Source organism: Eubalaena glacialis, chromosome 1, assembly GCF_028564815.1.
Source record: "Eubalaena glacialis isolate mEubGla1 chromosome 1, mEubGla1.1.hap2.+ XY, whole genome shotgun sequence".
Taxonomy (NCBI): domain Eukaryota; kingdom Metazoa; phylum Chordata; class Mammalia; order Artiodactyla; family Balaenidae; genus Eubalaena; species Eubalaena glacialis.
The window spans coordinates 119,716,489-119,731,545 of record NC_083716.1 but is presented as its reverse complement, the minus strand read 5'-3'; the positions used below and the strand labels follow the sequence as shown (position 1 = coordinate 119,731,545).

The 15,057-nt window shown below is 41.4% G+C and overlaps 1 protein-coding gene across 1 annotated transcript in view; it reads left to right on the top strand.

The window, feature by feature from the left end:
- Positions 1-912: 912 nt before the first annotated feature.
- Positions 913-15,057, top strand: part of MARCO (macrophage receptor with collagenous structure) — a 31,926-nt gene continuing 17,781 nt past the window's right edge. Inside the window, exons 1-3 of the mRNA XM_061199214.1 lie at positions 913-988; positions 13,294-13,395; positions 14,283-14,435. Coding sequence (XP_061055197.1) covers positions 955-988; positions 13,294-13,395; positions 14,283-14,435 — 289 coding nt within the window. The 5' untranslated portion in view covers positions 913-954. The remainder of the gene's footprint in view (positions 989-13,293; positions 13,396-14,282; positions 14,436-15,057) is intronic.

The window sequence follows — 15,057 nt, the reverse complement described above, 5'->3', positions numbered from 1 at the left end:
TCACTACCACCTTCCTTATTTTACAATCAAGGAAAGTGAGGTGCTCAAAGCTAACATGACTTGCCCATGGTCACACAGCTGCTTGCAGGAGGTGGAATTGGAACTCAGGCATTCGAGATTTTAGAGTCTGTGTCTTAACTACTGTGCTATACAACCTCCCTGGTAGGGAGTGCCCAGTGTAGGGGGACAGAGCAAAGGGGTTTCTCTTAAGTAGCTCAGATCTTACTGGGGCCAGAGCAAGCACACATGTGCACACACACACAGAGAACACAGGAAAGCTATGAGAGGAAACATAATTAAACACTAAAATGTATGGGGTAGAGCCATGCGCTTCCAACTTGACTGTGTACATACACCACCTGAGGACCTTTTTAAACTGTGGATTTGGATTCAGTCTTTGTGGGGTGGGACCTGAGACTCTGCCTTTATAAAAAATTCCCAAGTGATGGTGATGCGGCTGGTCCATGGCCCACACTTTGAGTAGCAAGGACGAACTCTAAGGGTTGAAGTAGGTCAGAGCAGGCAGGTTTCACTGTGGGTTGGAGAGGTCCCACGACAATAAGCTGGGTCTGGGATGATGGCAGGGCCTGGACAGATGGAGAAAGTGCGGGGGTTCATCGGCTCTGCTCTCAGGGTCCTGGGACCAAGCAGCTGCACTAAGCAGGAGCTCCACATGTGAATAGCCCATTTTTGAGAAATGCCTAATCCTGATCATGTCAGGAAACATTTTGCAAATTCAGAAATCAGAGCCAAGGGAAGTGCTGTGTGCTCCACCAGTAGCAGCCGTAGTTAAAAGGGAACAATCTTTCCCCGAGTGGTTCCTCTTGTGGGGAGCATTTCTGCTGGCTCCAGGACTTTGGCCATCTATAAAGCTTAGCAATGGAAAATGAGGAAATTCTCAAGGAGAAAGAGCTCTCAGCTAGCACCGGAGAAAGAACGACTCTGGACCAAACCATGCTGTCTACAATGGAGACCTTTGAACTTAATGGTAAAGTACTAGTCCCCAGTAATGACACTGCCTGTGATGTAGTCTTCCTCTTGGCAGCATAAGAATAGACAAGTCCATTGAAAGTCTAGGTTTGCACCTTAGAGAGTCAATAATACATTTCTGGAATGCTTCCATGCTTCCATTGGAAATTTATATAATGCTACTAATAGATGCTGTGTCTTTAGCATTCAGGGGTTTTTTTTTAGCTTCATGACTCCTTTAAATTGTATTTAAATATTTTCCCTTCAATTAATGCTAATGCTTATTATATGTCCCTCCTTTTTATTAGTGTCTCATTCTGACACACAGATTATGCTTGTGACGTGTGTGATGAAAGGACAATGCAAAACAAGAGGGATGAAAAAGTTCCACAAAACTGAAGCCAAGTGTCATATTTATTTAATGCAATTCTGTTAAAATTCTTTAAGATGTCTTCTGTGAAAACTCATGTGTTCCTCAGGAAGCGTGTTCTCCAGTTGGTGGGGGCTAGGGTATGTTATAGCTTCATAATTAGTTTGCCTTAGATTAAACTCAGATTTTAAAAATTCAGTCAACTGTTGTTTTATTTTCTCCCTGTGTTACACAGGTGATGCATTTTTTTTTAACATCTTTATTGGAGTATAATTGCTTTACAATGGTGTGTTAGTTTCTGCTTTATAACAAAGTGAATCAGTTATACATATACATATGTTCCCATATCTCTTCCCTCTTGCGTCTCCCTCCCTCCCACACTCCCTATCCCACCCCTCTAGGTGGTCACAAACCACCGAACTGATCTCCCTGTGCTATGCGGCTGCTTCCCACTAGCTATTTTATGTTTGGTAGTGTATATATGTCCATGCCACTCTCTCACTTTGTCCCAGCTTACCCTTCCCCCTCCCCATATCCTCAAGTCCATTCTCTAGTAGGTCTGTGTCTTTATTCCCGTCTTACCCCTAGGTTCTTCATGACCTTTTTTTTTTTCTTTTTCCTTAGATTCCATATATATGTGTTAACATACGGTATTTGTTTTTCTCTTTCTGACTTACTTCACTCTGTATGACAGACTCTAGGTCCATCCACCTCACTACAAATATCTCAATTTCGTTTCTTTTTATGGCTGAGTAATATTCCATGGTATATATGTGCCACATCTTCTTTATCCATTCATCCGATGATGGACACTTAGGTTGCTTCTAGAATTTGTAGCATTCAAAGTCACTGGTGAGTGCTTCCCACAGGGGATCTCTGATTTCCCATTTCAGTATATCCTCTTGGAATTGTCTCCCAAGTTGATCAGTCTTTCCCACTCCCACTCTCTTTTCTGGAGACTGTATGTGCAGGAACAACTGCAGCTCTGTCCCCTGGCTTGACTGTCCCTCTCGTCCAGGGTCTGTTTGTTCAGGTCAGTGGCTGGAATTATGGGGGTACAAAGATTAAGGGTCCAGTGTTCTGCCTTTAGGTGTTCACAGTGGGGTAACAAAGAAGGCAGGAGTGCAAATGACTTTAATAATTGTTGGTTATTCAGAACTTTGGAGAAGGCAGCGTTCTGGACACATGACTTTTTAAGATACCAAAAATGTTCAAGCAAAGTCAGGTGATCAAACAGATTTGGCACCTACTACATGCTGGGCATGGCACTCAGCACTGAGAAAATAGACATGGATCAACCCGGCCTCTGGCCCCAGGGAGCCCACAGTCATGTCGGATGGAGGGCGGCAGAGAGAGCCTATTCATAACCCATTTCTATACAATTCATTACTGGCTGTCACTGAGATTTGCACAGGACTTTATGGACAGATCTAAGCTGATGTGGGACCCTGGAGGGCAGAGCTGAGACCTCTTCTGAAGTTTAATGGATAACAAGGATTTGTTAGAGAAAGGAGATGGAGGCTGGGGCAGGGGTAGGGCACAACCTGTTTATGATACCTTCCCAAGGAATATTCAGAAAAAATACAAATAGCTCCATATTATTGGGTCAAAATTGGGTGGGGAAACTCAGTGGAGATTGAGACTCGGACTAATTAATTTGGACTTTATCCTGAGGGTGTCTACTGAAAAAAGAAAAAAGCACAATGTGAGAGACGTGAGTTAAGTTTTACTTGGGACAAAATGAGGACTATAGCCTGGGAGACAGCATTTCAGATAGCTCTGAGAAACTGCTCCAAAGAGGCAGGGGGGAAGGGCAGTGTTATATATGACTTTAGTGAAGGGGGGACATGGAGTCAAGCACACATGTTGGCAGAGGCTCGCTGCTAGTCAAAAGGAGCAGATGTCACTGCTAATGATTTTAATGCTTTTCTAAATACGAGGAGATGCAAGAATTGGGCTCATAAAATCTTCTCCTGAAAATATCTAACTATCTGAAGACCTGTTCTGCCAGTTTTTCCCAGAGCAAAGAGAGCCTCATTCCTGATCTCCACCCTGAACTCCTTTCAGGGGGTGTTGAAGGTCAGCCGCAGCAGTGGCTCATGATTTAATCCTTGTAGAGGTAGATGGCAAGTGCCAATTTGTAAGTGGCAAGGGCAATGGGGAGCTTTGAAGAGACTGAAGTTGGGCTGAGAGGCAGTGATCTGCACTTGAGATTACTCACCCTCATAGATGGGGGACGAGTTGGAAAGAGTAACCCTGAAGACAGAGAGGAGCTTGGCAGCAAGAGGTGATGTGAGGCAGTGGGTGTGTGGAAGGAAAAGAGAATGCTCTGGAGAAATTTTAGAAGGCAAATCAGGGACTTCCCTGGTGGTCCAGTGGCTAAGATTCCGTGCTTCCAATGCAGGGGGCCTGGGTTCAATCCCAGGTCAGGGAACTAGATCCCACATGCCACAACTAAGATCCCACATGCAGCAACGAAGATCCCACGTGCTGCAACTAAGACCTGGTGCAGCCAAATAAATAAATAAATTTTTTTTTAAAAAAAGTCAAATCAGTAGGACTATAGTGGGGGGACAAGGCAAGTGAGGATGATACAAGAGTCAAGGGTGAATCCCAGATTTCTGACTGGGGTTATAGATACCACGAAGTAAAAATCTAACCCCAAACCAAAATCGCTCCAGTTTGGATGGAACACTTTCCTAAATGCATTCACAACTTCTATCTCCTCATACAAAGAACATATGGAACTTACTAGATGAGTGCCCTCCTGGTCAGTGCTCACTGTGAAGCTCTGTAACACAGTTACCCCCTCAGGGCTTACTGAGATGAAAAAAACTACCTACTTTAGCACTAAATGGCTCCAGCCTCGTTTACCTGTCTATCTATCTATTCATCTATCTGTCTGTCTATCTATCTATCTACCTACCGAGCTCTCTGTAGGCTGAAGATTGCTTTAGTTTTCTGAAGGGGCGCCACAGACTGCTGGCTCTTGCTGCCCTGAAGGTCCAACAAAACCCCAGGTCTTCCCTTATGAACCAGTATCAGCCCCTCTCCCCTTCAACAATGGAGCATTTGAGCCTGAACGAGAGAATTCACATTTGTCCCTGCGGACCGTATCTTTCTGGGATGCGCTCCTTTCACCTTCTTGAAAATATGAGCATCTGTCTGGCTCAGGTCTTCCTGTCAGTCTCCTGATGTGTCTGGTTTCTCAAGTTCTGTTACCACATCGGCAAACTTTTGCCGGTCTGTGGAATGTAATCTGGCCCTCTCACCCAAAGCCCTCAACTATTTCAGGTCTCACATCTTTCTTCATGATATTTCTTCCCACCAATTTCCATCTGAAGAACATCCTTCCTGAAAGAGAAGACCCCAAAAAATACAAATTATGAAAGAAAGTTATGGGGTCTTTTTGTTGTTTGTTTTAATTAACACTAAGCATTGGCCCCAACATTGGACCTAGCTGTCCCTTCTTCCTGCTCTGAAGTTAATTTTAAATATTCTGCTAACAAACCTTAACCCTGGAGTCTATGCAGGGTCAGCCTTGCTGATATGACTACTTTCATTTCATGCCATTGTTCTGACTTTATTTTTTGTCATGTCACTAGTTCTTAGAATTTTTTAAAAATCTGACTTTACCCAGAGGTGTTTTTTCACTTTTTATTGTGAAATAATTGTAAATTGTAAAAATCTGACTTTACCCAGAGGTGTTTTTTCACTTTTTATTGTGAAATAATTGTAAATTTTTGCAATTGAAAGTTGCAAAAAACAAATGTACAGGGAAGTCTTTGTGACCTTCACCCATTTCCCCCTAGTGATAACATCTTGCATAGCTCTAGTACAATATGACAACCAGGAAACTGATATTGGTACAACCCACAGAGCTTATTTAGATTTCTTTACTTTTACATGCACTCATTTGTGTGTGTGAATGTAGTTCTCTACAATTTTATCTGATGTGTGTACTTGTGTAACCACCACCAAAATCAAGATATGGATCAGTTCCATCACCACAAAAATCTCCCTCATGATACTTTTTCATAGACGCACATACCCTCTCTCCCCGCCCAGCCATCACTATCCCCCAGCAACCACTAATCAGTTCCTCCTTTCTATAATTTTGCTATTTAAAGAAAGTTATATAAATAGTTATATAAATAGTTACAGCATGTAACTTTTTAAAGATTGGCTTTTTTTTCACATAGCATAATTCCCTTAAGATCCATCCAAGTTGTTGTATGTATCAGTAGTTGGTTCTTTTATTAATGAGTATTATTAATGAGTATTACTCTATGATATGAATGTGCACAGTTGGTTTAACTGTTCACCCATTGAAAGACATTTGGGTTGTTTTTCCAGTTTGGGGCTATTACAAATAAAACTGCTATGACCATTTACATAAAAGTTTTTGTGTAAGCACAAGTTTTCATGTCTCTGGCATAAATGCCCGAAAGTGCAATTGCTGGACTCTAAATATATGTTTAGTATTACAAGAAGCAGCTGATCTGTTTTTCCAGTGTGGATGTACCATTTTACAATCCCTCCAGCAGTGTACAACTGATTGCAATCCTTGCCAGCAATGGGTATTATTACTATTTTTATTTTAGCCGTTTGGATAGATATGTGATAGTGATACATCATTGTAATTTTAATTTGTATTTTCCTAATAGCTAATGACGTTCCTAATAGCTAATATCTTTTCATGTGTTCATTTGCTGTTTGTATACCCTCCTCAGTGAAATGTCTCTTCATGTCTTTTGCCAGTGTTTTAATTGGATTGTTTGTTTTTTGACTAAGCTAAACTAAAACTAAACATTTTGAGAATTCTTTATATCCTCAAGATACAAGTCCTTTGCCAGATACATAATTTGTAAATATTCTCTCTCAGTCTGTAACTTGTCATTTCATCCTCTTAACAAAGTCTTTTGCAAAGCGAAAGTATTTAATTCTATTGAGGTCCAATTTATTGATTTGTTCCTTTTATGGATTGTGCTTTTGGTGTCAAGTCTGAGAACTTTTCACTTAGCACTGGGTGCCGAAGATTTCTCTTATGCTTAATTCTAAAAGTTTTACAGTTTTACATTACAATATCATGGTTCGTTTTGGGTTGATTTTTTAATCAGATGTGAAGTTTAGGTCAAGGTTTGTGTGTTTTGCTTATGGATGTCCAATTGCTTCAACACTGTCTGCTGAACAGTCTCTTCTTCCTCCAGTAAATTACTTTTGCATCTTTGTCAAAAATCAGTTGGGCATACTTGTGTGGGTCTATTTCTGTGTTCTTTATTCTGTCCCATTAATCTGCACGTCTATCCCTGCCCCAATACCACACTGTCTTGATGATGTAGATTTATTGTAACTCTGAACATCAGGTAACATTATTTCTCACAATTTATTCTTCTTTTTCAAGATGATTTTAGCTATTCTGGGGCTTGTGCCTTTCCATATAAATTTTGGTATAAATTTATACCATCGAAAACCTTGCTGGGATTTTGTAGGAATTATATTACACCTCTAGATCAGTTTGAAAATTGACATCTTTCCATCTTTATGTTCAGTCTTACAATCTGTGAACATGGTATGTTTCTGCATTTATTTAGGTCTTTTTTTTTTTTAATGAGGATTTTGTAACTTTCAGCATACAGATCCTGTATACATTTTGTTAAATTTAATATCTAAAGATTTAATTTTCTTTGGAGCAATTGTAAATGCCATTTTTTAAATATAAATTTATGTATTTAATTTATTTATTTTTGGCCGCATTGGGTCTTTGTTGCTGCTCATAGGCTTTCTCTAGTTGTGGTAAGGGGGGGCTACTCTTCGTTGCGGAGCATGGGCTCTTGGCTCAAGGGCTTCAGCAGTTGTGTCATGCTGGCTCGGTAGTTTTGGCTCGCGGGCTCTAGAGTGCAGGCTCAGTAGTTGCGGTGCACGAGCTTAGTTGCTCCGTGGCCTGTGGGATCTTCCCAGACCAGTGTTCAAACCCGTGTCCCCTGCATTGGCAGGCAGATTCTTAACCACTGCGCCAATGTGTCCCACCATTGTGTTTTAAATTTCGATTTGCACTTGTTTGCCAATTGTATACAGAAAAAGGGAGTGAGAACAGACATCCTTGCCTTGTTCCCAACCTAAGGAGGAAAGTTTTCTGTCTCACCATTAAGACTGAATGTAAGCTTTAGATAGCTTGTTGATGCTCTTTTTTTTTTTTTAAACTTGAGGATGTTCTCTTCTTTTTTAGTTTGCTGACAGGTTTATTATAAATTTGTTATTTATTACAAGAGTGATAATTATGACAATTTATTATGAATTGGATTTTGTTAAGTGCTTTTTCTGCATCAACTATATGATTACATGATTTTTCTTCTTTAGCCTATTGATATGTGGATTACATTGATTTTCTAATATTGAACCAGTCTTGCATACCTGGAAATCCCATTTAGTCATGGTATGTAAATCCTTTTGCTGCATTGCTTGATATGGTTTACTGCTATTTTGTTGAGAATTTTTGTATCCAATTTCATGAGAAATATTGTTCTTTAGTTTTCTTTTTGTACTGTCTTTGTCTGGTTTCCATATTAGGGTAATACTTATCATATAAAATAAATTAGGAAGTGTTCTCTACTCTTCTGTTATCCATAAGAGATTGTTTGAACTTGGTGCTAATTCTTTTTTTAAAGGTTTGTTAGGATATTTCAATAAAATCATCTGGACCTGGATATTTCTTTTACAGGAGATTTTAAATTACAAATTAAATTTATTTAATGGCCATAGATATTTATATTATCTGTTTCATCTTGGTTGAGTGTTTGTAGTATGTGATTTTTGAGGAAATGATTAGTTTCTTCTAGGTTGTGAGCATACAGTTAGTAGTAGTATTTTCTTATTTTGCTTTTAATGGCTGCAGCATCTGTGGTGATATACCCTGTTTTATTATTGATACTGGTGATTTGTGTCTTCTTTCTTTTTATCTTTGTCCGTCTTGCTAGAGTTTTATAAATTTTATTGATTTTATTCAAAGAACCAGATTTTTGTTTTTTATTTTCTCTTTTGTATTCTTATTTTAAATCTCATTGATTTCTGCTCTGGTGTTTATTATTTCTTTTTTTTCCTGGTTGTTTAGGGTTATTTTACTGTTCTTTTCTGGTTTCTTGAGGTAAGAACTTAGTTTACTGATTTGAGATCTTTCCTCATTTGTAATGTAAGATTTTAGTGCTGTAAATTTCCCTTCCAGTGCTGCTTTAGATGTAGCCCATAATTTGGTATGTTGTATTTCCACTTTCATTCAGTTCTGTTTAAAAATTTTTTTTTCTTTGAGACTTTCTCTATGACCCATGCATTATTTAGAAGTTTAAAACAATTTTCCAAGTGTTTGGACATTTTTCTCTCTGTATGTTATTAATTTCTGTTTTTATTCCATTATTGTCAGAGAACATCTGTAAAATTTAATTTCTTTTACATTTTGTTGAGGTTTGTTTTATGACCCAGGATATGGTCTTAGTAAATATTCCATGTATGCATGGAAAGAATGTGTATTCTTCTGTTGTTGCATGCAGTATTCTATAAATGTTAATTAGATCCTGTTGGTTGGTGGTGGTGTTCAGTTCTTCTATACCTTTGCTGATTTTCTATCAATTGCTGAGAATGGGGTATTAATGTCCCCAATTATAATTGGGATTTGTCCATTTCTCCTATCAGTTGTATCAATTCTGTTTCATGTGAATAGAAGCTCTACTGTTTGGTTTCTATAGACAACTTATAATTGGGTCATGCTTTTCCATTCACTTTGCCAATTTCTACCCTTTACTTGGTATATTTAGACTATTTACATGAAAGTAATTATAGGTATGTTAGGCTTAAATCTGCCATCCTATTTTGTATTTTCTCTGTTTCTTCTGTTCCCATTCATCTGTTTCTCTTTTCTTACCTTCCTATGAGTTACTTGAGCACTTTTTTTGAATTCTATTTTTAATTATTTATAAGATTTTTGTGGTGCATCTCTTTGAATAGTTTATTTAGTGGTTTCTCTGGGCATTACAATATACATACATAACATATCACAGTCTACTGGTATCAACATTTTACCACTTTGAGTGAAGTGTAGAAATCTTATTTCCATTTATGTCCTGTTATTATCTTCACTTTTTAAAATGAATTGTCTGAGGTATTTCCTCTGCATACACTGAGAACCACATCAGACAGCATCATAATTTTTGTTTCAACCATCAAATGTGATTTTTAAAAATCATGAGGAGAAGTATGGTCTAATATATAGCCCTGTATTTTACCCATTCTTCTTTCCTTTTTCTTGTTCTTCCTTTCGGAAGTGCCAAGCCTTCTCCTACTATCATTAACATTCTATTTGAAGAACTTCCTTTAGCCATTCTTTAAATGTAGGTTTACTAGCAATAACTTCTATTAGTTTTCCTTCATCTGAGAATCTCTATTTCCCATACATTGCTAAAGGATGCATTCATGGTTGACAATTCATTTCCTTCAGCACACAAAAAATATTGTGCCACTTCTAGCTGATCTCCATGGTGTCAGATGAAAAATCTGCTGACATTCCAAATTGGTATAACTTTATAGGTAATGTGTCATTTCTCTCTGGCTGCTTTCAAAATTTTTTCTTTTTCTTCAGACTTTTAATTTTCTTTATGTCTAGATTTTTTAGATTTTTGCCTATGTGTCTTGGTATGGATTTCTTTGAATGTACCATGTTTGGTATTTGCTCAACTTCTTGGATCTGTAGGTTTATGCCTTTCCCCAAATTTGAGAAATTTTCAGCTACCATTATTTCTTTGATTATTTTTTCAGCTTCACACTTTTTCTGGGACTTCAATGATATAAGTATTATGTGTTTTTTTTTCTTTTTTATTGACCCACCTGTCTCATAGGCTCTGTTTATTTGTTGTTGTTTTTGTTGATGATTTTCTCTGTTTTTCAGATTGGGCAATTTCTATTGTTCTATCATTTAGTTCTATCTATCAGTCACTGAAAGAATCAGTGATTCTTTCCTTTGTCATATTTATTACACTATTGAGCCAATGTGGTGAGGTTTAAAAAATTTTTTTTGTGTTTTGAAATTATACAATTTCCATTTGGTTCTTTTATGTATCTTCTATTTTGTGACATTTAAAAAAAAGTTTTATATGTAATTACTCATTAAAGCATTTTTGTGATGGCTGCTTTAAAATCCTTATTGAATAATTCCAACATTTGTGTCATCTCAATGATTTTAGGTTTAGGTTTCTTACATAAACTATTCAGATTTATTAGATAGATTCTGGCTCATTTTGTGGGCTATGGTTCCAATCACAATTTAATTTTCAGAGCCCTGACCATGCTATTCTAGTCTGCTTTGTTCCCTGTGTTATTGGTGTTCTTGCCCCCTGCTGGTGCTGCCTGCAGGGGCAGAGGACACTGCTCTACATTGCTCAGTGCTACTAAGTAGAGGGTGGGAGACCTCAAACCCACAGGGCAGAGACCACTTCCCTGGGCCTCACCAGTAGCCCAGTGCTGGGGATGTGGGGAGAGGGGCTCCCACTTGATCTCCACTAGTGTTACAGTAGGAGAGAAGTACACCTACCAAGCCATCTTCTGCCACTTGGTGAGGGGTTGGGAGATGGAAGGCCTGGGAACCCTAAAATTTGTGTGCAGCCTTTTTTCTTCACTGAGCTCTTTTATGGAATTGAAGTTTTATTTCTCTCTGGAGCCATATTTTCACTGTGAGTCAGACAATAGAGCTGTCAAATTTCTAAAACCTGCTTCCCTAAAATCTCCACCCAGACTAACCATAGTTTACTCCAGGTAAGCTCATTCTTATTCACCTGAAGCTTTTTTTTTTTCTTTTTGAATTTTCATTCTCTCATCTCAAGCAACTCTTGCTCATTGGTCAACCCCAAACCAGAGTAGATATTTGCTTGACAGTTTATTCTAACCACTAAGAGATGAAATGATCAACGTAAGGGTAAAGAATTTATCAGATCCTCTGCTTTGTATAGAGTGAGTTAGACAAAGCTCACAGATTTGAAATTCCCAGTTTCTATAATACCTTGCCTCTATGCCAGGTGATAGCTCTGAATTAAAAAGCACTCTGGGCTTGAACTACTCCCATCACACTACCATGTCTGTTTTTCCTCTCATCATCCTTACTCAAATGCATTGCACCATGGTCCTACCATGTAATTTGAAAATATCTGTATCTTCCGTGCTGGCCTTCACCTCCACCTCTGACCTCTATGGTACCTGTGTCTCTGAAGCATAATTTATCTTTCTATTCCCATCACATGCTATGTTTCATCATGTTTGGTTGCTGTCTACGAGATTGTATTCACCATCCACCATCTTCTATTAAATGTGAGGCTTCCTCTGTATGTTATCCATCCTCACCATCATGACTATATGGACACCTGAGGTCCTAAGTTGCATTCCTGATGCTCTCCCAACACTTCAAAATGTTCAACTCTGTACATGTTCAGCACCCAAACCACTCATTCATCCATTCATCTAGCCCGTCACCATCTTTCCAAGCACACCATGTTGGTGCTGGAACGCAGCCTAAGAAACTTCCAGGCCATGTGGAGGAGACTGAAACATATATACAGTTCAGGTGCTCAGGTCCACAGTGGATGAACACACAGTGATGTGGGGAAGCAGAGCGAGGTCCCACCCAGCCGAGGGGAGTCTGAGAATCTATCTTGGAGCAGGAAAAGATCTACTGTGCTTCCAAAGGATGAGTAAGAATTAGTTATGCAGAAAGAAGGAAGGGAGGTTGGGTATTCAGAGGAGATACTCTGCCTGAAGTCACAAGGGTGTAACCCCAGTGGTCTGGCCTGACCATTGGTCAGTGTCAGCGGGGAGGTGAGGTATGGAAGTGTGGCCATAGGAGAGCTGGCTGGAGGCCAGGCTACATGAACCAGCAGGGGAGCTGTTTGTCCTGAGGGCAGTGAGCTGAAAGGCTGAAGGCAAGGGAGTGACTGGAGCAGGTTGTGTGTTGGAGAACTCACTCAGGCTGCTGTGCGGGCCTGGACTCCAGGGGTACATGGCGGTGGGGGGAACACCCTGTGCTAGACTGAGCATAACCACGTGTCTTTAAGGAATACGAGGCAACTATTAAAGAGAACAGTTAAATCTCTCTCTACTGAGAAAACTAGAGGGAAGTCCATGGAAAAATCCTTCACTGCAGAAAGCACATGTGCTGTAATTGATAGGTACTGTAATATGTAATTGTAACATGGTATCATTAGAGTAAAATTAAAAGAAAAAAAAAAACGAGTCTATCTAGGAGGATATGAGTTTGTAAGTTTCTGAGAGGAAGGGGAGATGGAAGGAAGGCCACACCCCAGAATGCTAACAAAGCTTACCTCAGTGGGTTAGGACCTCGCGGGATTAATTATACGATTATTAATCCTTGAAATGCTCTCCATATTGTTTGATAAATTATATTAAGCACGTTTTACCTTTGTAATTAAAAAGAAAACAAAGGCCTGGACGTGATTTCCAGATCTCGTCTTATAACCTAACAGGTTTTTCAACTGTTCCAAACTCCGCTCATTGTTTATAAAACAGGAGCAATCAACCTCCTCCCAGAATTTTGAAATTGAAATATGTTAATTCATCAATTTCTCTGATGTACATCTATTGAGTGACCCTTGTGGCAGGTTCCGCGCTGGGGCTTCAACGGTGAGCAAGGCTGACTGCGGACTGCTCTCTTCCAGCTAAGGATGTGTGCACAGGGGTTTTTTGCCCAGCCACACAAATGAGGGGCTGACAATGGCACTTCCTGCCTTGTGGCAAGAAGGAGGATCAAGGGGAAGATTTGGGGGTCGTGGGCCTTTGTGTCTTTCCCCTCGTGGGACCTCATGGGCAGCCCCCTGCTCATACAGAGGGGATTCGGGCACAGGCTGGGGGCCCCTGCTCTCTGCCCTCTGCAGCAGCTGCCGTCTGCCTGGGTTGTGTTTCAGATCCAAAGCCCAAGAAGAGAAATGGGATAAACTGCTTCATGGTTCTGCTGGTCACCTACCTGATTCTGCTCACCGCAGGTGCTGGGCTGCTGGTGGTGCAAGGTAAAGCATCTGGGTCCTGTTTGGTCCCTCCTGGGGTGACAATGTGGCCCGGCCCGACACAAGGCTCAGGTTCACAGGAGAGCCCTTGGGGCCACTGCTGCCTATCTGCTGGGAGAGAGTTCTCAGTCCCTGGGTGGTCTGAATGGTGGGGGGAGAAGAGGGGGAAGCAGGAAGGGGAGTGTGTGTTGCATGCGTGTGTGTGTGTGTGTGTGTGTGTGTGTGAGAGAGAGAGAGAGCAAGAGGGAGGGAGGGAGGTAGAGAGAGAGGGACGACATGTGTGAGGCTGTGTGTGTCTGAAGCAGTGAAAGATGCAGTGATCTCACAAGGATGTGCCTTGTGCATCTCACATCAAGGATTCCCTGCCTCTGAATGGGAAGTAGCTTTGTTGATCAGAGTGTTTCATTTTAACATGATTTGACTTTCAAAGTGCTCCCAATCCAAATGGTTAGGTCATGAAGCAATTCCATCAGCCGATAGTGAAGTCACTCAAGAATGCCGTGTGGCCAGTTGTCATAAGCACACGTCACACGCATATGAAAGTCACACATGATTAGGCCAGATCAGCATATTAGTGGCCACGCTTTCATGTCCAAGCATGCACAAAGCTCCTAACTGCATGCAGGTTGTTCGTGGACGCAGTGGTTATACAGGGTGTAGGTATGTTCTGTGGACGTGTAATGTCATATCTGAGTGTGGAGTGCACGTGTGCAAGATACAAAGTTCTGTGTGCTCACTCTAGGTCCTCACGGTACGCTAAACACGTGCTTACCTATTCAGGACGCAGAGTTATGCACATAGGACACAGAATGTCAGGGTTATGCTCAAGTGCCTCGGGCTTTAATGAAGTCCCTAAAAGGATGCTGCAGGCGTGGCGGTGGGGTGTCCAGTTCTGAATCTGCAGAAGCGGCTCCGGGCCCTGGAGATGCCTTACAACAATCAAACGCTGGCCTCCGAGCATTTCCTGCAGGCCCAGCTCGCCCGCGTCCGCACCAGGCAGGAGCACCTACTACGACGTGTGGACAACTTTACTCGGATCCCAGGTTGGCCCCTCCCCCCTGGGCTGGGACTCCCCAGAGAGGACGGGAAAGGGGGAGCCACTCGTGTGCAGACCAAGGGGCCTTTGGACCTGAATTCCTTTCTCTGGCCTCGTATGAGAGCGTGGAGGCCAAGACAGGGGGTGAAGGCCGTATGGGGAGGGCATGAAGTTACAGGCACCCTGGGTGGCTGCAGACAGCTCTCCGGGAGACAGCGGGGTCAGGAACCTAGGAACCAAGGACACTGTCCAAACGAGTGTGATCTCCAAGAGCCAAGGTCTGCAGCAACCAGCCGAAGGCCGGGTCTGAGTCACGGAGCCCTCAGACTGACCCAGAGTGTGCAGGACGGAGCCCAGGGCGATTTCCAGGACCACTCCCAAGCAGCAAATTAATACTGGTCTGTGGCTGGAGAGAGTAACAGTGGGCACCAAGCCAGTCTGACCAGTGCCTGGACCTTCGAGGGGAGAGGACAGCGGGCCTGTCCTTATAGAGGAGAGCACCCTGGCTCCTCCCACCATGTGAGGACACAGCGAGAGGCTGCAGTCTGCAGCACAGAAGAAGCCCTTCCCCAGAACCCGACCGGGCCGGCCCCTGATCTTGGGCTTCCAGCCTCCAGAAGTGGGAGAAG